The sequence below is a fragment of the Somniosus microcephalus genome, chromosome 8 (assembly GCF_052327205.1).
Source record: "Somniosus microcephalus isolate GS21.2 chromosome 8, FLI_Smic_1.0, whole genome shotgun sequence".
In the NCBI taxonomy this organism is placed as follows: Eukaryota; Metazoa; Chordata; class Chondrichthyes; order Squaliformes; family Somniosidae; genus Somniosus; species Somniosus microcephalus.
Window position 1 is genome coordinate 26,805,855 of NC_140994.1, and position 25,345 is coordinate 26,831,199.

The 25,345-nt window shown below is 46.5% G+C and overlaps 1 protein-coding gene across 3 annotated transcripts in view; it reads right to left on the reverse strand.

The window, feature by feature from the left end:
* The window catches only part of LOC147113393 (uncharacterized), a 374,107-nt gene that overhangs the window by 18,810 nt on the left and 329,952 nt on the right, over positions 1–25,345 (reverse strand). For all 3 annotated transcript variants that reach the window (XR_015079196.1, XM_085994401.1, XM_085994400.1), the window contains 2 exons: positions 18,578–18,703; positions 2,327–2,504 (listed from right to left, as the gene is read on the reverse strand). Coding sequence is in view for 2 of the 3 variants with exons in the window: in XM_085994401.1 (XP_085850527.1) it covers positions 2,327–2,504; positions 18,578–18,703 (304 nt within the window). In the remaining variant the exon portion in view is untranslated. The remainder of the gene's footprint in view (positions 1–2,326; positions 2,505–18,577; positions 18,704–25,345) is intronic.

The following is a 25,345-nucleotide window of genomic DNA, read 5'->3' on the forward strand; positions in this document are numbered from 1 at the left end:
ATGCTCTTTCAGTCTGAGGTGGTGAGGTTTGTGTTGAATCCAAGATAGTTTGGGTTGTGCATGAATATTTAAGGAATCTGGATCGAGGTTTTTTTCCCAAATACATTTTCTCAAAAACCCCAAAACAGAGATGAGCATTCAAATGGATTTAGAACAAGAATCCTAAATCGTCCATATTGAGCTTATTTACAAACACTTGAATTTATTAACCTATATTACTTGGTTGGAAGAGCAATGGCACAAACAGCTTCTCCGGATCTGTATGCAAGTCACCATTTTATTATTCGGCCATCAGTCCCTTGCCATCATGACAGGAGATAGTCTCAAGTGTATAATAGTAATGGCGTGCGGCTCTCAAGTCTTCTTTTGTATATATTTTCTGGTGCACTAATGGAAGTGATGGAGCGGATTGTAGAATTTTGGTTGAATATACAGCTAATTCTTGGGGAAGGGATTCCTGCTCATTAATAAATGTGATATATTCCAGTCCCTGGTGTAGAGGTACATGTCCATATACCATGGGGAGATGAGGGGTATAGTGCCGCATAAAGATTCTGGCCTCAAAATTACTTGGCCTTTCTGGTTGAATCCAGCTGAAAGTCTAGTGGGAGTCCAGCAGAACTGCTACTAACTACGCTGGGACCAGGATACGCTGGATACCAGACTTGCAGTGGAGTTTTCTGTGGCCTGGCTTGAGGGCAGATCCTCCCTCCATCCCAAAAAAGGCCACGGGCTTAGAACGACCGCAGCCTCAGCCTTAAAGGGACCGGGTGCAAGTTTGGCGGCTGGTATGCCAAGACAGACAAGGCATCCAACCTCCTCATAAGCAGATATGGTCTGTACTGGGGTGAAGGCTCCAGGCCAGAATTGTGGCCTGGACACCTGAAGGTTGAGGTTGGGGGGGGATCATTTAAAAAAAATTTTTTTTTAAAGGTTTTAAAGCAGGCCTTGTAAGGCTATGATCTGCATCTTTCCAGGGTGGAACTGTCCTCCTCCTAAGTAGGCCAGCTTTAACCGATGTTTCTGGCATCTTCAGTGGCGGGGAGGGGTTTAGGGAAGCACAGATGCACCTACATAATGTAGAAGGCCTGTTCCTGGAGGCCTCTCCCCCCGACTCCACAAGTTCAGCAAATGGCCTGATCCCAGTGTAACTGCTAGGATCGTGCCCCCATGGAGTTTCTGGGCCTCTCTTTCTACTGTTGATATGTTCACGCTGTGACCCTAACAGTCTACTGCACATAGGCCCTGGGCTTTGAACTTTACAATGACAGACGTTTTGAGCATTTTCTGACTGGCAAAGAGACCTTAGCTCATCCCTACTCATAACAGCTTCTTAGGGGGGAAAAAAACCTTTGCCTCTGGACTGAAGCCAGATCCCCAACAGCATCTTTTACAACCATCACCACACAAAAAATATACGCCATCATTGAGAACTGCAATGTATGCTGCGTTAGCTGACCTCAGCTGGGGCAGCAGTTGGATGCTACAACCAGCCCCAATGCTGCAGGGCTAAAGGGGTGATTTTGATCACTGGCCAGTGAGGCTCAGTCGTTGAGTATATTCAAGACAGAGATCGATAGATTTTTGGATATTAAGGGAATCAAGGGATATGGGGATAGTGTCGGAAAGTGGAGTTGAGGTAGAAGATCAGCCGTGATCTTATTGAATGGCGGAGCATGCTTGAGGGGCTGAATGGCCTACTCCTGCTCCTACTTCTTATGTTCTTACTGGAAAGTGCGTGCGTGTACGAACCTCAGGCGAGAACAGAATCCGGGGCTTCACTCTGATGCCCTCTGCTATCAAATATCCATCCAACACTCACTGTTCAGTTAATCAATTCATTGACCTTCTCTCAAATTTAGTGGTTGTCGTGAAATGATTATTTAATACTGATTTTTTTTTTAACTTTCTGGTTTTGCTAAGTTTTGTTGTAAAAGGACATTAACATATTTCTCAAACTGTCCATATATTTCAAATTGGACTGCAGATTTTTCTGCCATATCATTTAAGAAAATCCACAAGGGCTTCCGGGAGCTATAATTGTTGCCATAATTAAGAAATATTTCCCAATAGTAAGACAGTTGTATATTAATTAATCTGAACACCAAAAACCCATTTACAAGACAATGCTTCGGAAGTTGGCAGTCAAACATCTTCATACTGAGAATTGAGACCAATTAATATTCCTCATTGAACAGCTTTATTATTTTTTTTTCTGAAAGACATGTGTAAAGTTGAAAGATCTGTGAAGTTAACAATCTAGCATAGGCTGCTATTTTATTATGTAGCTATTACAAGATAGCAGCAAATTGATTTTGTAGGATACGCGCTGCACTTGATAGAGAAATAGAGGCACTTTGCTTCGCAGCAACGGACTGTTCAACCAAGACCTGGCTCACTTTTGCATTGCACAGTGGAGCTACATTTTCAAAGGCCAGGGCAAATTCTGCACTCGTTAGATAACCAGGCTCCGTCCCAGAATGCTGTCGGAGATTGGCTTCACACTGAGAGGAATATACAGGTAGTATTCAGAGAATAATTAAATCTCATTAGTGCTTAAAGTGTAAAAGTAAAACAGAAATCACTCTATTCAGTGAAGGTGTTAAAACTCCTTAAGTGGCATTTAATCTGCACGTTTTTTTTTGTTTCAACTCGAACTATGTTGGCTTTGGAATCCATGCTCTTTCTGAATGTTCTGAATTTCTTTGATAATGCCTGGGCTAATTATTAAACCAAGCTGAACAAAACAATCTGGGGTGGTCTGGTAGCTTAGCAGTTAAGATAGGCGCTTCATAATCCTTTGCCCTGCCTGACCTTCGGAATCTGCCAGCCGCACTTCCGATGGGTCTTTGTTAAAGTTGTATTTTTTTTTTAACCCAACTTCCTTCCTCCTTCTAAAAATTGAAATTTTTCCTGACCCAACTAATTCTATTTACATAAATCTTTAATGGTGAAGTTATGCTACAGATAGTAGTCTTTTGAGACCTATACTGGCTTAGACTGATGCTAATCGGGCAGACCTAAGTTACACTGTTGGCTCTGCATCATTCTCTAGTCAAGAGAAAGAGCTTTAGATATGTGCACAAGCACACCTACATAGACCTCTACTCACAAGCATCCAACTGCTGCCTTAATTCTAATGTTAGTAAAGAGGCAATTGAACATTAGGGGCTGGATTTTGATACTGGAGGCATGTAGGAGGCGGGACTACAACTTTTGGGGTTGTAGTCCCGCCTCCATCGAGTTGTGGCCAACCCACACGATTTTCACTTGATTAACCTTGTTGAGCCCGCCTAGTGGGCTCAGCAGGCCAATTAAGGGCCACCTGGCAACAGGTGACGTCACAGATTGACATTTCATCTGTCAAGAGCTTTTGACAGATGAAATATCAGCGTTTGACAGCTCTTTGAAGCTGTCAAGCACTGACAATCTGTACACCAAGTTAATTCCTTCCTCTCAGGCTGATTTAGAGATCTCTCCAGAACAGAAAGCTGAATGCTGCAACTTTTGACAGCTCGCGGCCATTCTGCTTTCTGTGCTGGTGAGATGAGGGACACCAGAGACCTGAGGGAAGGAAGGCTGTAAAGGTAAGTAAATGTAACTAAAACTTCTTTAAACACTTTACACACACCAAACACACTTACCTCTGCACTCATGTACCCATCACTCACCTGAACACCGGACATCTCGAACCATCCAAGCCCTTCAGCCAGACGGTCCGCCTCGCTAACCTGGCATGGTTTGGAGCCATCGGGAATTCCACACTTCAGGAATAAAAATAGGGATTAGGCTAAAAACTGCCTGTTAACAGGCAGTTAATTGGCACTAATCCCCTTCCCGCCTCAGGGAGGTGGCTCCCAGCACAGGTCGGATATCCGCCTCCTTTGAAACTGGCATGGAGGCGGGTTGGGGGCGGGATAGGTTCGTGCCCCCTGATTACGCAATTTTAACCCTCCGCACGCCTCCAATCCCACCTCCACGGCCCAATGAAAATCCTGCCCTAGGTGTCAGCCTTGGTTCAGTGGTATCACTTTTAACCGAGTCAAAAAGTCATAGGTTCAAGCCCTACTCAAGACGCTTAAGCATATAATCTAGGCTGACACTCCAGTATAGTAATGAGTGAGTGCTGCGCTATTAGAGGTGCTGTCTTTTGGATGAGCCATTAAAACAAAGTTTCCCCCCACCACCACCCTCCTTTCAGCTGGATGTAGAAGATCCCATGGCAGCATTTGCAGAAGAGATGGGGAAATGTCCTGGCCAACGTTTGTCCCTTAACCACAATCTGAAGCAACACCAATTTGCCAACCTCACATTCAAGTTGTGTGACACATTGTGTCACTCTTAAACCGAAATTGCATCACATCCACACAACCTGCGCAGCATAACTGGATTATTACAGCCAAAAATAAAACCGCACCAAATTGTCATCTAACTTCATATTTTTATAGGAAGTGATGTAAAGTGAGCAGAGAGTGAGCTATACATTATCAGTCGACTTGTGGTCACCCATTAGTGAGATATTGTAAAGGGACTGCTGCATCAAGGAGCAGTGACAGACAGCAGAGAAACATATGCACTGAGAGCTGTTTGAACCAATACAATCTGTAGTCTTGTTCTCTTACCTGTTTCTGTTTAATTACATTTCTAAAATGTGCTATTGACCCTCCACAGCTAGCTCTTTTTGAAAAGTAACTTTTTTCATTAGCAATTGAAATACTAGGAGATAAACCAGCATTGAGAAGCTTTGTGTTTCACTGCTATTGATTGACAGCACTTAAATGAAGAGCTAAATACTAGCCAATGAGGGGGATGATCAGGACATTGAGTCAGGGCAACAGAGGTGTGTAACTGATCTAGGCAGAATGACAGAGGAAGGATGAGCTTGATACTGAGCCAGAGAGATTGTGCAGATGAACATATAATGTAGCCGAGGCAGCAGAGATAGCCAGAAATGGAGCTCTGATAGCAGAGACAAAGCAGAAATAATGACGAGCGGATCTGGTATAATGTGTAATTGGAGTGAAATATGTTCAAGACACCACTTTAGTCCCTCTCAAGCACATATTTGTGCAGGCGCGAGGCACGCCAGGACTTTGCTGGGATTTCATGGTGAAAATGGCTTCACACATCACACGAGAGCAACAGCCATTTCCACCCTCAGATAGAAGAGGAATTGTTATTTATTACATTGTAGTTACAGCACAGAGATAGGCCATTCAGCCCACCAGGTCCATGCCAGTGTTTATGCTCCTCCTACCCTTCTTCATCTCACCTCATCAGCAGATCCTTCTAATCCTTTCTCCCCCATGTGCTTATCCAGCTTCCCCTTAAATGCATATGCTATTTGCCACAACCACTCCTTGTGGTAGAGAGTTCCACATTCTAATCACTCTCTGGGCAAAGAAGTTTCTCCTGAATTTCCTATTGGATGGGTTAGTGACGGTCTTATTTTTATGGCCCCTAGCTCTGGTATCATCAGCAAGTGGAAACATCTTCTCTACGTCTAGCCTATCAAACCCTTTCATAATCTTAAAGACCTCTAGCAGGTCACCCCTCAGTCTTTTTTTCTAGAGAGAAGAGGCCCAGCCTGTTCAATATTTCCAGATAGGTATAACCTCTCAGTTATGGTATCATTCTAGCAATTTTTTCCCCCCCCACCTTCTCCAGTGCCTCTATATTTGTTTTACACCAAGGTCAATGTCCCCCGTAAGCTATACTGCCTCCTGCGCGGCCTGCCTCTCCCAATGCGCGGCCCATTCAAATTTTTGCGCATGCGTGGTATCTACAATGTAAAAGTCGGTGAGCGGTCTGCGCGGGACTTCAGACCACTACGCGAGCATGCGCACCTTAGTGGGAACTCTGACCAAGGCCCTCCAGTTATTTCAAACATTGGATTCATTTTGTACAAAAGTAGATTTTTAAGATATTTAAGATTAAATAAAATGGTGTTATTAGTGCCTTAGGCATTATATTAATTCCACCTCCATCCCATCCCTTTTTTAAAAGATATTGATATACCTATCAATTCATCCAATGAAAAGCGACGAGTTAAGAAAGTAACTATAGGTTTTTATTGGCTAAATAACAGAGCCCACCCTCGTGGGTGATCAGATCCAACAAGGAGGAATACCAGCCAGTCGACCACCTTTATACCTGGGCAGGTAGGTGGAGCCATGGGCGGAGTCAGCAGTGTTCAGCCCAGGTATAACAGCGTGACAAGAGGCGACCTCGTATAGTGATACAACAGTGTGAACAGTGATAACTATAGTGTAACGATAGTGAACGACAAAGTGGTTTACCACATTCACCCCTTGTTTAGATTTGAGTCCGGCGGGGTGAAGTGTACTACCAGTTCTGGTAAGTCAGTCTGTCCGGAGGCCTCGTAAGCCTTTCTGATCGTCGCAGCGGCGGTGTTGCATTCTCCGGTGTTGATGCTGGTGTCTGCGTGGTCGGCGAAGGCTCGTGGGGTTCCGGCGTGCCGTCTACCTGAGCTGGAATTGGAGGGGTGGGGGGGGTAAAGGTGGTGTCTCCGGAATGCCCGAGGGTGCGAGGTCCCGTAAGGAGACTGTGTCCTCCCACCCGTCTGGGTAAGCCACATAGGCGTACTGGGGGTTGGCGTGCAGGAGGTTCACCTTCTCGACCAGGGGGTCCGTTTTATGGGCCCTCACGTGCTTTCGCAGCAGGACGGGCCCCGGGGAGGTCAGCCAGGTTGGTAGTGTGGTTCCCGTAGTCGACTTCCTGGGGAAAACGAACATTCGTTCATGGGGGGTGGCGTTAATGGCAGTGCAGAGTAGTGACCGGATGGAATGCAGCGCTGCCGGGAGGACTTCCTGCCAGCGGGAGGTTGGGAGGCCCTTAGACTTTAAGGCTAAGAGGACGGCCTTCCATACCGTCGCGTTCTCCCTTTCCACCTGGCCGTTCCCTCGGGGGTTGTAGCTGGTGGTCCTGCTTGCAGCAATACCTCTCGCTAGTAGGAACTGACGGAGTTCCTCGCTCATGAAGGAGGAGCCCCGGTCACTATGTATATAGTTTGGGAACCCGAACAAGGCGAAGAGGTCGTTCAGGCATTTAATGACCGTGGTACTGGTCATGTCTGGGCAGGGGAAGGCAAAGGGGAAACGGGAGTACTCATCAACGATGTTGAGGAAGTACACATTACGGTCAGAGGACGGGAGGGGCCCCTTAAAGTCGATGCTCAGGTGCTCGAACGGGCGGGTGGCCTTGATTAGGCTTGCTCTGTCCGGCCTAAAGAAGTGCGGTTTGCACTCGGCACAGGTCTGGCAGTTCCTGGTCATGGTCCTGACCTCCTCGATGGAGTATGGCAGGTTGCGGGCCTTAATGAAGTGGTAAAGTCTGGTGACCCCGGGGTGGCAGAGGTCGTTGTGGAGGGTCTGAAGTCTATCACTTTGCGCGCTGGCGCATGTAATTCGTGAGAGCATCAGGGGGATCGTTCAGCTTACCTGGCCGGTACAAGATATCATAATCATAGGTGGATAGTTCGATTCTCCACCTCAATATCTTGTCATTCTTGATTTTGCCCCTCAGCTTGTTATTAAACATAAAAGCGACCGAACGCTGGTCGGTGAGGAGGGTAAATCGTTTGCCTGCCAGGTAATGCCTCCAGCGTCGTACCGCCTCCACAATCGCTTGGGCCTCCTTCTCGACCGACGAGTGTCGGATCTCAGGGCCCTGTAGGGTCCTTGAGAAGAAGGCCACTGGTCTCCCCTCCTGGTTAAGGGTAGCGGCTAGGGCGAAGTCGGATGCATCGCTCTCCACTTGGAAGGGGATGGACTCGTCCACTGCGTGCATTGTGGCCTTGGCGATGTCTCCCTTAATGAGGGAGAAGGCTGCGCACGCTTCCTCCGTAAGGGGGAAGGATGTGGACTTCATGAGGGGTCAGGCTTTGTCTGCATAATTGGGCACCCATTGGGCATAGTAGGCGAAGAGCCCCAGGGTTCTCTTCAGAGCCTTTGGACAGTGGGGGAGGGGTAGCTCCATGAGGGGACGCATTCTTTCGGGGTCGGGGCCGATGACTCCGTTCTCTACTACACAGCCGACCGAGGATGGCAAGGCGCGAGGTGTTAAACACACATTTCTCCTTATTGTAGGTGAGGTTCAGCCGTTGGGCCGTACGGAGGAGTCTCTCCAGATTAACGTCATGGTCCTGCCGGTCGCGGCCGCAGATGGTGACGTTATCTAGGTAGGGGAACGTGGCGTGCAGCCCGTTCTGGTCAACCATCCGGTCCATCTCCCTTTGGAAGACCGAAACCCCGTTGGTGACGCCGAAGGGAACCCTAAGGAAGTGGTAGAGGCGGCCATTCGCCTCGAAGGCGGTATACTGGCGGTCCTCAGGGCGGATAGGGAGTTGGTGGTAGGCCGACTTAAGGTCGATGGTAGAGAATACTCGGTATTGTGCGATCTGATTGACCATATCAGATATGCGGGGAAGGGGGTATGCGTCCAGCTGGGTGTACCTGTTTATGGTCTGGCTGTAGTCGATGACCAGGCGGTTCTTATTGCCCGTCTTAACTACCACGACCTGGGCACACCAGGGGCTGGTACTCCCTTCGATGATGCCCTCCTTCAGGAGGCGCTGCACCTCAGAGCTAATGAAAGCTCTGTCCCCGGCACTGTACCGCCTGCTCTTGGTCGCGACGGGTTTGCAGTCGGGGGTGAGGTTAGCGAACAGGGAAGGTGGCGGGACCTGGAGGGTGGATAGGCCGCAGGTGTTACGCGGTGGGCGGTTTAAAATCTGTTGGTTGTCGACTGTGAGTGGGGGGAGGGGTCCGCCGTATGCTAGCGTGATGCTTTGGAGGTAGGATTGGAAGTCTAGCCCTAGTAGGACGGCGGCGCATAGCTGGGGGAGGACGAGGAGTTTAAAATTTTTATACTCCGTACCCTTAACCGATAGGGTCACAACACAGTAGCCGCTGATGTCTGTGGCGTGGGATCTCGATGCCATCGAGATCCGGTTGCGCGTTGGCAGGACAGGGAGGGAGTAGTGGCTCACCGTGTCTGGGTGGATGAAACTCTCCGTGCTTCCGCTGTCGAACAGGCAGGTCGTGGCGTGGCCGTTTACTCTGATGTCCATCATTGACTTGGACAGGTGATGCGGGCGGGTTTGGTCCAGTGAGACGGAGGCTAGTGTATAGCTGAGCGAGTTGCTGTAGTCTGCGGGTGAGGCGGTAGTCGGGTCTAGAGGCACGGTGGCGGTCGAGCGTGGTGGGTAAAATGGCGTCTCCCACGAGGTTGGACAAAATGGCGGAGAAGGTGGCTGCCCCCGTAACTCATGAGGCACTGCTGGTGTCGGTTGCCTGTATCAAAGATGGCCGCCCCATGACTCACATGTGGGGATGCTGGCCTCTGTTGCCTTGAAGGAAGATGGCCGCCCCCACAGCTCGCATGAGGCACTGCTGACCTCTGATGATCCACCTCTGCAGGCCTTAGCGAAGTGGCCTTTCTTCATGCAGTTTGAGCAGGTAGAGTTCCTGGCTGGGCAGCGCGACCTCGGGTGTTTCGCCTGGCCGCAGAAGAAACAGCCGGCGGCCCTATGTCGGAGCCGGTACCGGGGGTGGCAGTCTCGATCGGGTCCGGGACGCCGACGCGGAGGTAGGTCCCAGGGGGGTTGCTGCGGGGGGTATCGCGGTCGGGGTCGGTCCCAAGTCCCAGGGTCGCGAGTTACAGTACCTTGAGTATGCCTCGAGGTCCCGATGGGCCACCTCTAGAGAGAGAGCGAGGGCTGCAGCTTTGTCCAGGTCGAGGTCCCTTGCTTCCAGTAGTCTTTGCCGTGAGTAGTCGGACCGCAGGCCTTTCACGAAGGCATCGCGGACATTGTCTTCAGTATTTTCTGCTGCCGTTACCGCTTTAAAGTTACAGTCTCTGCCGAGTGCTTGTAGCACCCGTAAAAATTCCTCCACGGGCTCTCCTGGCTGTTGCGGGCGGGATCTTAGGAGGTGTCTGGCATACATGGAATTTACCGGGGTTTGGTACTGTCTTTTCAGCCGGTTGATGGCGTCCTCGTATGTTTTAAGGTCCCGGATGAGTGCGAATACTTTAGGGCTCACTTGGGCGTTCAGAACTCTTAGCATGGATTTCTGAGGCACGCCGGATTCTCCCAGGTAGGCTTCGAAGCAGCTCAGCCAGTGTTCGAAGTCGAGGGCTGAGTTTGCTGCCTGTGGGTTTAGGTCCAGGTACGGTGGTCTGAGGGCTCGCAGCCAGGCCGGCTGCTGTGGCTGTTGTAGCTGGGCGTCTGGCTGGTCGCTTGGCTGGTCGTTTGACTGCTCAAGTGTCGACATTTTAAAATTTAGCCAATAAAATTGATATACCTATCAATTCATCCAATGAAAAGCGACGAGTTAAGAAAGTAACTATAGGTTTTTATTGGCTAAATAACAGAGCCCACCCTCGTGGGTGATCGGATCCAACAAGGAGGAATACCAGCCAGTCGACCACCTTTATACCTGGGCAGGTAGGTGGAGCCATGGGCGGAGTCAGCAGTGTTCAGCCCAGGTATAACAGCGTGACAAGAGGCGACCTCGTATAGTGATACAACCGTGTGAACAGTGATAACGATATAACAGTGATAACTATAGTGTAACGATAGTGAACGACAAAGTGGTTTACCACAGATATATTTCCAATTAAGGTCACTGAAATGGGGGGGGGGGGGGAGGAGAGAGAGAGAGAGAGAGAGAGAGTGTGTTTATTTTGCTTAAATGAAAAATGAATAGAAAAGGAACTTATGTAGAAATTTCCAAAGGTCCAGATTACTGCTTAAATAATGCTAGTGTTACAACTGCTATGGATGTGGGAGAATACCATCTCACTCACTGCCAGTAGTGTGCTGGTTTTCTCTGAAATACAGAGTGTGCAGGCATGTACCTTTAACACTGCCATTGCTCAGACTTCTCGGCCCATGCCCAGTTTCAAAGCCCCAGGGTGAGCAGCTCTCCTGGCCTGCCCACACATGTTCAAATCGGTTTACTGCCACAACTCTGCCAACCTGAGGTGGGGCTAGACTGATTGAGTGACCGCTTTGCGGAACACCTCCGTTCAGTCCGTAAGGGGGACCCCGAGCTTCCGGTCCCCTGTCATTTTAATTCACCGCCCCATTCCCACTCGGACCTCACCGTACTCGGCCTCTTGCATTGTTCCAATGAAGCTCACCGTAAACTCGAGGAACAGTGTTGTGTATGTAACCGTTTACCTTTAAGGGAACTATAGAATGTAACCGTTCGCCTTTAAGAGCACTACTTTCGGTGTGGCACTATTTGTTGGCTCATGTATACTGTAATACCAATAGTGACCACACCAGTATATAAGGGTTGTGATACGTTAACTAGGGCAGAATCGCCCGAGCCTCTGAATAGTAAAGACGTGTTTTATTTTGTTAACAGTGGAGTCTGTGATTATTTATAATACAACCCACAGACTTAACATTGGCGACGAGTCAGGATTCGAACCCTGCGGCAGTTGTTCCACGGCGGCTTCGTCCGAAGACAGGACGTTGAAGAGAGGTTTCAATCCTCACCAGTCTGGAACCGACAGGCTGGAAGCGACAGGCATTAGGACCCTGAAGCCTCCATAACCTCGTGGGTAAGCCGCAGCGTTGGCTGCAAAGACAGTGCCACCGATCGGGAGATAAGGGCGATCGCAATCCCTGATAAGAGCCGCGGTGAAACGCGCAAGCCAGAGCCCGGGAGGGAGCGAGCAAGATCCGCGCGAGCGGGTGAGCCAGAGGCCGGGGCCCGCTTTCAAGTGCGAGGCGCAGCCGGGCCATCGATCGCATCCGCTGATAAGAGCCGCACTCGGGCTGAAAGACAGCGTCGGGGGACGGGCGAAGACCGTCAAGCGCGGGAAAACCGCCATTGAAGTGGGCGGGGAGAGCGAGAAGCGCGGGAAAGCCGCCATTTTTCGCGGGAAAACCGCAGGGGAAGAAGGCAGAAGCGGGAAACCGCCATCTTAGAAAATTAATTAGAATTTTCAGAAACAAGAAATAAGTAAAGCAATACTTGTGGTGTTCTCAAGAAGAGAAGAAAATTTATAATAAGTAAAGAAATACTTGTGCTGTTCTCGGAAAGAGAAGAAGATGCCTAAGCGAGGAAATATTAATGATTTTAATGCTGAAATAGAAGACAGGGCCACGTATGGGGAACGCATAGGAATATATTGCGTAGCCATATACGACAAGGCAATAACTTTGTTAAATTCGATGGGAGCAAAAACATACGGGCTCTTGAAACATCTAATAGCACCAGTTAAACCAGTGGACCAGACCTTCGAAGAGATCGTAGCAGTGCTGAAGGATCAAATTACTGCAAGCACTTCCAAATGCTACCGTTGTGGAAAGACAACGCACGACCAGAATCAGTGCTGGTTTAAGAACCAAGAATGTAGGAAATGTGGCAGGATCGGGCACATAGCAAAAGTATGCCGGTCAAGAATGACGGACAACAAGAGGGAGTCCGCAAAAAAAGGGTACAAGAAGAGTCCAAGGGAACAAAAGTCCGACTCACACTTCAAATACAAGGGACTGGACAGTCTAAAAATTCACAACGTGAACAACGAAGCTGACAGACAAACCATTTGGATGACGCTGCGGATTGAAAAGGCCAAAGTCAAAATGGAAGTAGACACGGGATCGGCATTGACGGTCATGAATAAGCATGACTATAAAAAGTTTTTCAAACATATTCCACTACGGAATACAGAATTAGTACTACAGACATACACGGGACACAAAGTATTCCCTATTGGGAAGGCAGGAGTTAATGTGCGATACAAAGACAAAAATTACCGCCGTCTGGATCTGTATGTACTGCCTGAGGGAGGTCCACCACTTCTAGGACGGGAGTGGATCCGAAAAATAAAGATGGATTGGCATGAGCTAAACGCCATGTCGGTGGAGCACGAGAAAGAGGACGTCAAATCTGAACGGTTGTCCCGAATATTAGATGAAGCGAAAGAAGTATTCCAACAAGGGCTGGGTAAGCTGCGAGGTATTAAAGCAAGGGTTAAGATTGCAGAACATGCAAGCCCAAAGTTTTGTAAGGCCAGGTCGGTACCGTATGCAATACGACCAGCAGTGGAGGCAGAACTAGAAGAACTTGAACGATCAGGGGTTCTGTCAAAAGTAGACTACAGTGAGTGGGCCACGCCCATTGTACCCGTCATGAAATCCTCACCAAGTAGTAAGCCAGGGGGACCGGGGAAGGTCCGTATCTGCGGGGATTTCAAGATCACAGTGAACCCAGTGCTTCATTCGGTGCAATACCCGCTGCCAAGGATTGAAGATATTTTCGCTTCGTTGGCTGGAGGAAAACACTTCACGAAGATAGACCTAGCTCAGGCATATTTGCAGATGGAGGTTGAGGAAGAGTCACGCCAATACCTAACTATCAATACCCACAGAGGTTTGTACCGTTATAACAGACTGGTCTTTGGAGTGGCTTCGGCACCAGCAATTTGGCAGAGGGCCATGGAACAGGTGTTACAAGGAATTCCAAGCACGCAGTGCTATTTGGATGATATCCTAATCACGGGAATGGATGAAGAGGAACACCTCACGAATTTGAAACTGGTACTCACCAGGTTAAAGGAGTATGGCCTTAGGGTTAACCGCAATAAGTGTGAGTTTTTCCAAAAACGAATCTCATACTGCGGTCATATCATTGACCGCGAGGGACTACATAAATCACCGGAGAAGATAGAAGCGGTCGTGAAGGCTCCCGCTCCAGGGAACGTGTCACAGTTAAGATCATTCTTGGGGTTGATCAATTACTACCACAAGTTCCTACCAAATTTGTCCACGGTGCTGCATCCACTGAATGAGCTGTTGCGAAAGGAGACACCATGGAAGTGGAGTGAGGAGTGCAAAAAGGCTTTTCGCAGAAGCAAGGAGTTGATTACCTCCGAGGAAGTGTTGGCTCATTTCAACCCAGCATTACCTCTTCGGCTGGCGTGTGATGCTTCACCGTACGGAATTGGAGCAGTACTTTCGCACAGGCTTCCAAATGGCTCGGAAAGGCCAGTGGCTTTCGCGTCCCGATCTTTGACAACCGCGGAGCGAAATTACGCCCAGATAGACAGGGAGGCCCTCAGTCTTGTGTGGGGCGTGAAGAAATTCAACCATTACTTGCAATGTAAGAGGTTCACATTGCTGACAGACCACCAGCCGTTGGTGTCCATATTTAACCCGAACAAGGCCGTGTCCAACATGACAGCACAAAGGCTACAAAGATGGTCAGTCTTACTTGGGGCACACCAGTATGACATTGAGTACAAAAGGTCAACAAAACACGGAAATGCCGATGGGTTATCACGCTTACCATTGCCGACAGTAGAAGAAGCGAGTACAGGGGACCCAGTGGAGTTGTTCCACTCGTCCATTGTGGAATGTCTGCCGATAACAAACTCAATGATTGAGAAGGAGACAAGGAATGACCCGACTCTTTCACGAGTCTATGACTTAACGGTGAAGGGATGGCCAGCACAGAGCGAACCAACACTGCAGGCATTCTCACAGAGGAAAGAACAACTGTCGGTGTGCCGGGGAACCCTAATGTGTGGGTCGAGAGTGGTGATTCCGCCCAAACTCCAAAAGAAAGTACTCAAGGAGCTGCACGAAGGACATCTGGGTGGAGTAAAGATGAAGAATTTAGCGAGAGCATTTGTGTGGTGGCCAGGCATTGACGGGAACATAGAGGAGATCACCAAGAATTGCCTAGGATGTCAGAGGGTTCAGAACGCACCACCACCGGCTCCTCTGCACCCATGGGAGTGGCCCTCATCTCCTTGGCAAAGAGTACACATCGACTTTGCTGGTCCATTTATGGACTCGATGTTCCTGATAGCGGTAGATGCCCACTCCAAGTGGCCGGAAGTAATTAAAATGACCACCACCACGACGGAGAAAACCATCACGGTGTTAAGAACCATGTTTGCTCGGAATGGCCTGCCGGAACAGATCTGTTCCGATAACGGACCACAATTTGTGTCCGAGGAATTCAAGAAATTCCTAAAGAGCAATGGGGTTAAACATTACACATCAGCCCCATACCATCCCGCCTCCAATGGGTTGGCTGAAAGGTTCGTCCAGACCTTCAAGAAGGCCGTAAAGGCCATGAGTAATGAAGACATAAGTCTACAACATAAGGTAGACAGTTTTTTGTTGGCATACCGAAATGCAACACATGCGGTCACAAATCAAACTCCCGCAATGATGTTTTTTAACAGACGCTTAAGATGCCGGCTGGATCTACTTAAACCCAATGTCAGAAGGGACGTGGAGAACCGGCAATTCCAGAACATCAATGACAGGGCAACTAGGTCTTTCAAGATGGGGCAACAAGTTTTGGCCCGGGACTATCGTACAGAAAAATGGCAGCCTGGAACTATTTAAAAAAAGGCTAGGCCCGTTGATGTACACGGTGAACATTGGGGACAATGTAATAAGGCGCCATGTTGACCAGCTCATAGAGTCCGCCACAAATGAGCACTCGACTTCACCACCTGACCCGAGTAATGTTGAAACTGAAATACCTAGAACACCTACTGCTGATCTAGTAACATTGGATTCAGATGAACCTGACACTGTTGTTCCAGCTGAATCGATTTTGCCAGGCACCCCTACTGGGCCGCTAGGAATGACGACACCACTTCGGCGTTATCCAGAGAGGATCCGGAAACCTCCACAGAGACTAAACATGTAAACTGTTATATGACGTTGACTCCATCGAGAGTATATCTGTAAACTGTTATATGAAGTTGAAGATTGTATGTTTAAAGGGGATTCTGTAAGTAATAAGCTAAAAAGGGAGGAGTGTTGTGTATGTAACCGTTTACCTTTAAGGGAACTATAGAATGTAACCGTTCGCCTTTAAGAGCACTACTTTCGGTGTGGCACTATTTGTTGGCTCATGTATACTGTAATACCGATAGTGACCACACCAGTATATAAGGGTTGTGATACGTTAACTAGGGCAGAATCGCCCGAGCCTCTGAATAGTAAAGACGTGTTTTATTTTGTTAACAGTGGAGTCTGTGATTATTTATAATACAACCCACAGACTTAACAAACAGCACCTCATCTTCCGATTAGGCACTTTACAGCCTTCAGGACTCGATATCGAGTTCAACATTTCAGATCATAACCTCGGCCCCATTACATTTTTACTTATATTTTTTATCCACACCTTTGTTTCGGCCTTTCCCTCCACCCCCCACCCCCCCTTCTTTCTTTTTTTCCTCTCTCTCCCACATGGCAGCTGTCTCCCATTCTGCCAGTGCATTTCACACCTAATCTAGAGCCGTCTTTTGTCTCCATTAGTCCTATCACCATCTCGTCTCGTTTTGAATACCTCTTAACGTCTCTTCTCTTTTGTTCTCTCCCAGCCTGGCCTCTTAATCTATTTCATTTGCTGTGCTTCTCTAGTCTTGACAAAGGGTTTTCACCCGAAACATTGACTCTATTTTTTCTCCACGGATGTTGCCTGGCCTGCTGAGTTTTTCCAGCATTTCCTGTTGTTATTTTGGGGCTAGACTGGTTGGTTTCTATGCATATCATGATGTTGAGGTGTCATGTTGTGCATTTGTTTCTGGGTTGTTGTGTTGGCTCTAACTGGTTTACTGCAACTAACACGATGTGACTGCACAGGCTAGACCCTATTTTCAGAGGGACAGCCAGGCAATGGTGTAAAGGCACTAAATTTCAAAAGGATAAATCTACTGTGATGTTTTTGTCCATGAGACCCACCTCCTGCTCCCATGACCCATTAAACCATTCTACTGCTGACCATCCAACTTTCCTTCCTGGCCCCCATGTTAGCTGACATTGTAGATGGTTCCCTTTCTTCAAGTACTGGCGCCCTCTCGGTCAACACTGCGGTCATCACTCCCTTTCTTAAAAATCCCACCCTCGATCCCACTGTCCTTACAAGCTACTGTCCCATCTTCAACCTCCCTTTCATTTCCAAAGTCTAGAGGCAGAATGGCTCCTTTTGGAGCCAAAGGGCTGGATTTTCATTGAGGGGTCGGGTAGGAGGTGGGACTACAACTTTCGGGGTTGTAGTCCCACCTCCATCGAGTTCTAGCCAACCCACGCGATTTTGACTTAATTGACCTTGTTGAGCCCGCCCAGTGGGCTCAGCAGGCCAATTAAGGGCCACCCGGCAACAGGTGATGTCACAGATTGATATTTCATCTGTCAAGACCTTTTGACAGATGAAATATCAGCGTTTCACAGCTGTTTGAAGCTGTCAAAACACTGAATCTGTATTCTAAGTTAATTCCTTCCTCTCAGGATGGTTTAGAGATCTCCCCGGAACAGAAAGCTGAATGCTGCAATTTTTGACAGCTCGCAGCCGGTGCCGGTGAGATGAGGGACTCCTGTGACCTGAAGGAAGGAAGGCTGTAAAGGTATGTAAAACTTCTTTAAACACTTTACACACACCAAACACACTTACCTTTGCACTCATGCACCCATCACTCACCTGAACACCGGACATCTCGACCCCTCCAAGCCCTTCACCCCGACGGTCCGCCTCCTCTAACTTGGCGTGGTTTGGAGCAGTCAGGAATCCCACAGTTCAACATTAAATATAGGGATTAGGCTAAAAACTGTCTGTTAACTACCTGTTAACAGGCAGTTAATTGGCACTAATCCCTTTCCTGCCTCGGGGAGGCGGGTCCCAGTGCGGAACGGGTACCTGCCTCCTTTGAAACTGGCATGGAGGCGGGTTGGGGGCGGGATGGGTTCGTGCCCCCCGATTTTGGAATTTTAACCCCCCACACTCCTCCAATCCCACCTCCACGGCCCAATGAAAATCCTGCCCAAAGACTCCAAAAATATCATTTTTCCTTTGACCCTGTTGGGCATTGGGGAGCGGGTGTCAACCATTCTGCTTTACAAGGCCGGGTCAGGGAGGGTGCCATTGATATGCCCCCAGACATACAAATAATCTTGCCTCAGGATTTGGAATGAGGTCTCCAGCCATGGCAATCGGGGTTATGCTCCACTGCACTTGCATCAGTGCAGCGGACCCCCAGGAACTAAAGGATTAGGTGTTTTCTCCATGACTAGGTTCAGTCCATGTATTACCTATTCAGATTGGCAATGTGCTACAGGCACTTTATGCACACATGCATTAGGTGGGGACGGGGGCAGAGATGGGGCTGTGACACAGTAGGAACATTTTATTTTTAATATTGAAGTGTGGTGATAACAAAAATAATTTTATATCAGTTACATTTGAAATATAAGCAAAGAGCAAGCCAGAAAATTGAACATTAGCCAAAGTTGCAGAATTATTTTGATTATAAAGATATTTATGTCAAGAAGTAAACAAATTTGGAATGCACTGCAACATGTAAAGAAAATATAAAACTGTCTGACCTTCTACACACAATGTGCACACCAGATTTACAAAACTGGGGGATAGAATTCCTTGTGGTTGCTGCGTATGGCGAAAGTATGAATATGTTCTCTGCAGTCACAATGTTGCTGCACACAGCAGTTACAGCATTCTTTCCAGATGGTTCACAGATCTGTAGTGTTTAGACATGTCTATTTTGTCCTTACCTCTTCAAACAATGGCTCCGAAGTTGTTAAGATGAGATTCAGAATATATTCCATCACTAGTTTTTTTGAAATGTGTTTCTCATTGAAGCCCAGATAGCTCATCATCATTGTCTCCAATTCATCATCCTATAAATGGTTGGAAGAGGGAAAATAATTGCCAATGCTTAGGCAATGTCTAAATGACAAATGAAAAAGCCAAGCCAAGGCTAAATAAGCTGGTGGGTTGGGAGATTTCCTCTTCTCCTATGTGCTCATTACATTGTAAACAGAGTGTGTAAGATTTCTGCTGATCACTACGGGGACGCTTTCCAACTGCTGGCTGCTCATTTTTCGCCTAAAAAACAGGTGGCCAGCAGGTTAAAATTGGAGGGGGTGGGGTTTCAACCTCGACCAAGGCTCGTCTGAGCAGCGCACCCGCTTGTTTTGACGTAAAGCTGCTTAAATGTACAAATCATGGTCCTATGCCATGGTCCATGTTTGCAAATTTCAAGTACAAATAGGCAAAGGATGCACCACGCACGTGCTGTCCATTTTGACTGGGCGGTGAGCATCCTAACCAGTGGTCCTCAAAAGAGGCCGCTGGTAGCCACTCAAGAAAAGGCTCAGAATTCTTTTTGGGAGGAGCTGGAGCATTCCCCCTGACTGTGGCCCACTGCCAGCCCCTGTTCGATCCCGTCCGAGATCAGCTCCCCTCCATCTCCCAGGCCTGAACCTCCAGCCAGCTCAACGCGAGAGTCAGCCGATTTCCCGCTCTTCCCACAACTAGCGAGTTTAAGCGGAACACCTGTTTGGTGCCCAAAGCTCACTGGCACCATTCAAATGAATCCAAAAATGATTTAGGCCCCCAATTCTGGCTTTGGGCAGGTGGCAAGCCCGCTCTGCCAACTTCATGCCCGTTTTGGATGGAAGTCACATTTCCCTCCCTATTTCTAGTGAAACTGTAAATGCATTCTTTCAGAACACTGTTCTGCTAGAACGTGTGAAAACAGGACATCTATATACTATGTTTACAAGAAAATCTTCCACCATGGAGTGATGGCTGAACTAATAATGCTCATATGGGCCTGGATTTTTTTTTATATAAAAAAAAGTTTGATGATTTAATCCTAAAGGCATGGTCGCTTCAAGTGCACATAACCAGGACCCTTTTGTATAACACTAAAACAAAAGCAAATTACTGCAGATGCTGGAAATCTGAAATAATTCTGTAAGACAAGAGGAGAAAAATAGTAAAATTTGGTCTGGATTACTGTACTCACTCTACTTTCACGGAGTCCATGATTTATATTGGTTTTATGGACAAAATTACTTAAAGATACAGGAGAATTACTTTACAACAACCTTCCATTAGTTCTCACAATGTGGGGTACTTTAGAATCCAATCCCCACAAATGAGGATCCATTCCCCATCAGCTACTTATAGAAGCACCCCCAATAGATATGCGCCATATCCTATTCTATAAATTTGGGAGCCCTGAAGTTACTCGGAATGGCTTTTGGACAGGTCTGGGGCAGGGCAGAACTTCAGCTCATTCCATGGATGCGGCCCGAACTCATCCCAAATCCCAGGGTCGGGATATTAGTAGATTTTGGGCGGGCACTTGGCACGAGGGGGGGGGTCTGCTTCAGTGGGGATAGGGATATTGTTACGATTGATTGCCATAGGCTTGGAAATGATAGCGGGCCCCACTTCTACCAGGTTGAGGTCTTGGCACATCAATATGGTTGCTTCATGTATGTGTAAACAGCACTGAAGTAATGGAGGAAGCCCTGGCAGCAATTTCGGCAGATGACGTCATTCCCACCAATCCTGTCTTTGTCCGAGATGTCCGCACACAAGGGTGTTAATCTTGCACAACCAAATTCCGCTCTCACCTACCCAGATAACATTGTTGGAGTGCTGCTAGGGCTGCTGAAAATAGACCTCGTGTTCTCCTACTCAAGGATTAGAGGGAATTTGGAGAGATGGTATATGTGTAAAATAAAGCCTTGTCCAAAAACAATTAGATCATGCCACAGAATATATGGCCCCAACAGCCAGAAACTCATGAAGAAAAGAAACAAGAGTTTGTTACTTTGGCAGTGAGAAAGTTAACTCAAAAGGCATCTTTATCTAAATGAAGAATGATCTACCAGAGCAGGCTTGGGGGGGGGGGGGGGGTGGGTGGGGGGAGGAATGTCCTGACCACTATAGTACTTCAGTGAAGTATACAAGGATGATAAGGCTGGCTGCCTTTCAGAACTCCTAATAAAATTGAGGTCAAATGGACTACTGACTCCCTGCATCAGTGCCCTTTAATAGGAGCTAGGATGTCCCTGTTAATCAGTGCACAGCACAATGATGTGCATTCTGCTATCCTGCATCTTGATATTCCTTGTTTGGTAACAGCATAAACAACCTCTCTCTTTATATGAAACAAAAGATTTGAAGTGTGCAAGTGCTTAGTCTTATCTACACAGGAGCACACTGTTCTGTGCATACAGGAATACCATGGAGTTATAGAGCAGTACACAATGAAATGCACTGGTATACCAGCATGCTGTGCCACAGGGTGACTGGAGACAATTTTGTGCCCACCAATTCCCTACATGGTAATTGTTATATTTGTATCTGTTAAAAGAAGTTGCTGATTGGAGACCATAAAAAGGGAGAGAGAATTACAGGTCAGTTACCTAAATTCCTCTCCTGGATTCATGGTGATTGGTTACAGAATAACATTAGGAAAGTCCTGTGAACTGATCACCTATCTTCCTTATCTGTCATCGAATGGTGTACGGCATGGAGAGACTGGTGAGGGAGGGGGACAAAAAATAAATAATGGGAAGAAAGAAAGATAGATAAATTTCAACTGACTAACAATGTCTGAGGAAACTATTGTCAGGAATAACATAAGTATGTAAGAGTATGGGGCCGACTATGCAATCCCTGTGCAGTGTTGGAACTGCAGCTCCTCAGATGCTGCACCAGTGCAGGTTGGATGAAGGTGGCTGTAAGAGTCAATGCTGTCTGATCTGTGCAGAGTCAGAGAGGTGAGGAAGACATTTGCTGGTCTCCAAAGGTTACCTAGGCAAGTGTCCTCACACTTTGCTAAGCTTACAATGTTGCCTTACAAAGCAGCTTAACAACACTTCACTGCAAGCTTCATGCAGCATCACAGTGGGAGAATGTACAGCATTCTGGCAATTGTTCATCTACTTTCAAAAAGCACAGCCATGCCGATACTTTAACAAGGCACTCTGTTTTGCTGCCAAGCCAATGCGTTTGCAACACACTGGCAGGCCGATCAGGGCATAGAACTCACTTAAGGAGGTTGACCTCCTGAAATCTGGTGAGGTCAGTCCAGTGCGACATTAGCGAGTATAAAGTTTGCCGTGGTTCGTCCTGTCTTTTCAATGTCAAGGTCCAAAAATTATCCAGGTGAAAAGAATATTATCGCCAGTTATTTAAACTTACTTGTTATTGCATCACTTGTAAACTATCAGGTCAGTGCACTGGTGAAAGTGTTCATAAAATTCCCTCCATGCAGTATCATCTCTACATAATTGACAGTTTGAAAAAATCAGTACAAGGGAATGTACAAAATTGTAGCTTAGAGGTATGATGTGTTATTGATGAGTCTGTTTGAAGTTTGAGTTTAAATTTCAGCTGAAGTAATGAAGAACCCTGATGTAATTAATTTTCTGACACCCCTGTACATTTCTACTCTTGTGCAAGTTATATCTTTTTGCTGATCTGGAGGAAGAATAAAATGGCAGCAAATAGTGAACACTGTTAAAAACAGCCTATTCAATAATCTCCATGCAATAAACAGTAAATCTGCCAATAATACCACAACATGTGTACACCATCATACTCAAACACTTACTCTACCCAGAATCTCAAGATGCTTTGAAATTATTTAACAATTATTATATATAGTGTTATATCATTACAATTTACTCAGTCTCCAACCTAAATGATATTTTCTGATAATTAACACTTTCTGGAGCAGTTCAAATAAACATTTTGACCTAGAAATTTGATTGCACCCATTATGGGGAGGTGTGCGCGCTGCACAGGTCTGTCTAATTGGTCCCAGGCAGCATGTTTATTCATGCCGAGATCTCATTCAAATGATCCAGGCATGTTTGGGGTGGGGGGCGCGAGAAATCAGGCATCTCGGACGCCACTCCAAATGTTAACAAATAGCTTCCATGTAGCAATGCATACTTGCAAGCACATGTGCAGAAGGTTAATTCCTGATCGCTGCAGTTCACAGCATAACTTGGGTGCTGCCAGCTGGGCTTTGCACTCTGTAGCTTACGGTTTCAGACTTGGTAACCTCACAAAATAGGTTCAGATGATTTATCTCATCTTTCCAGAACACCAGCCAGCATTCCCATTACAGGACCTAGCTGTTTCTTAAGGGGAGTCCAAGAGCAATCCATTCCAGGTGTGGACCCCCCCCCTCTATTTAAAATAAATGCTTCCCGATGCCTGTCCTAAATTTACCCTTCACCTGATTTGCGAGTGCTTCTCGCTGATAACTGCCAATTAAAAGTAGGAAAGTGTCGTATTCCCCAGCACTGATCGCTCTCAATTTGACACTTCCATTACCACACGTCGGGAGTGACAATTCACTACCACTACTCCCTCTGTTTAACCATTCGGCTCAATTAGCTAGGTTTACTATAAAGATAGAAATGTTCTATTTTTTTGAGAGAATGTTTTGTTCTCATTTATACGAAGGATGTCCATGTTAAGGACCTTCGGCACCCGGATTCAGAACAGAACCACACCCGATTGGAGTATGATTTTCTTCCACTTCCTGCACTGGGGTCTCAATTTAAGATGGGCAATTTAATGCCAATTTGTCTGAATTTGGGCAATTTTGTGCTTCAGAGACGTGCCACTAGGAACAGGTGGGAAATGCGCAAAGTAATTTCACTTAGGATGCTTAAAGCACAGAGAGAAGATTCTCATTCAATCCATGCAGACTGGTTTTAAATCCAGACCCTAGTGGTGACAAGGCGGTGTATGAAACCACTGGACCATTCAATCATCCACAAAGATATACATTAACCAAATTATGATAATTATAATGATACCAATTGCATAATTCCACATAATTATTCAGTTGAAAAAGTTCATAATACAAGACTGTGCATTCCAATGGTAATTATGAAATGAGTAAATTAGTTGGTAGTTTTGCTGCTACAGGACATAGTCTGCCCCTCCCCCCTCCATCTCCTTCAAATTAGGGTATATTTTCTGGTCCGAAGGCTGGTGGAACAAAACAGATAGTGGGGGCCTGGAGATTCTGACTGAGGTACATTATAATATATTCAAATGAGGCCAAATACCATTTTCTGCCTGCTTAAGCCTGGGAACTCGCATTTGAAATGGAAGTCCCTTAAGCAATGGAGCTTTTAAAGGGTTCCATTTTTTGTTGTCATTTATTTTGTTTGCAGCTTTGCAGAAACATTTAGTATAGGCCTCTATGAAGGAATAATTACTAGTCCTAGCCCCTTTAGGGCTACCCCGGATCAGGCATATTCCCCAGACGTTCACTTTCAACTAAAATTTGAGGTAGCCAAATCCTAAAGACGCTTAATTGGGTCTAAAGGTCCAGACTATCTCTCCCTAAAGGAAAGGAACAACCTGAAGATGTTACTGTCCTCCAGATAGCACTTTTAATAAGTTTAGCTTGACTGTAACGTTCCGGATACTATGAGGGTCTGGAAAACTGAGAATTCTCCAATCCTCACCAAAGAGCGTACAGAGATTGAGTTTGCGAGTTTGATACAGAAGTACTACGTGAGACAATTCTAAAAATATATAGATTTATTAAAGAACCGACATGTAATTACAGTTGGTGATTCAAGTGCAACATTAACAGTTCCAAATACAAAAAGCTTACAATTCTATTATCAGAGATCCTTATTCTCAAATCTTAACTTCGCTAGTTTTACAGTTCTTTCCAGGACATCCACCAAAATCAAATACAATACCGTTGATCCCCGAGACAGAGTTGAAGACTTAGAGCTAGCGCTGAAGCCGAGAGTCACTTTGCCCCTTTACAGCGAGACTATCATCCCATTTTAAAGTTCAATTTTTATACCCTTTTGCAGTGGTATTTCCTTTGAAGTTTTCTGCTGATGTAAGCTAATTACCTCTAGTCATTTTTCTGCTGACCCCTACTTATTCTTAGTTAGATCAGCTGGTAGCATTAAGAATCGTGTCTCTACCTTTAGGTGTTCGAAGCTTATCATAAAAAATGGTGTGGAGCAGGTGTATCTATTTGATGTCATTCTTACCAAAGTCTTCTGTTTGTGTCTTTTTACGACATGTAAATTAAAAACACCTCAACTGGGTGCACCATTGTCTTCTTTCCAAAGCTGCAGACTTCAAGAACCTTTAACCTTCTGTTTCAACAAGGTTATTGATTCAGTGTCAACAACTTATCTTATCTCAATAGCCTGTATGCTGTTCACAGCTTCTCCATTGTTGAGGCTTCCAGACCTAGTATGTCATGTTTTAATAAAGTCTGAATTCTTTTATAGAATTGTGTATTTTTCTGAATATGGCTTATTCCTTCACATCTAATTAATTTTTTACTACATTTTTATGAAAACTTTGTGGCGGAGCCACCAGGGGATTCAGGACAATTGTTTATAATTCCTTTAACAGCAATGTAGTGCAAAATGTATCTGTTAACTGTACTATGGCTTCTTTCCTTTACTCCGCGTGATGACGTCATGCCGCCCGTTATGTGATCCCCCAACGGC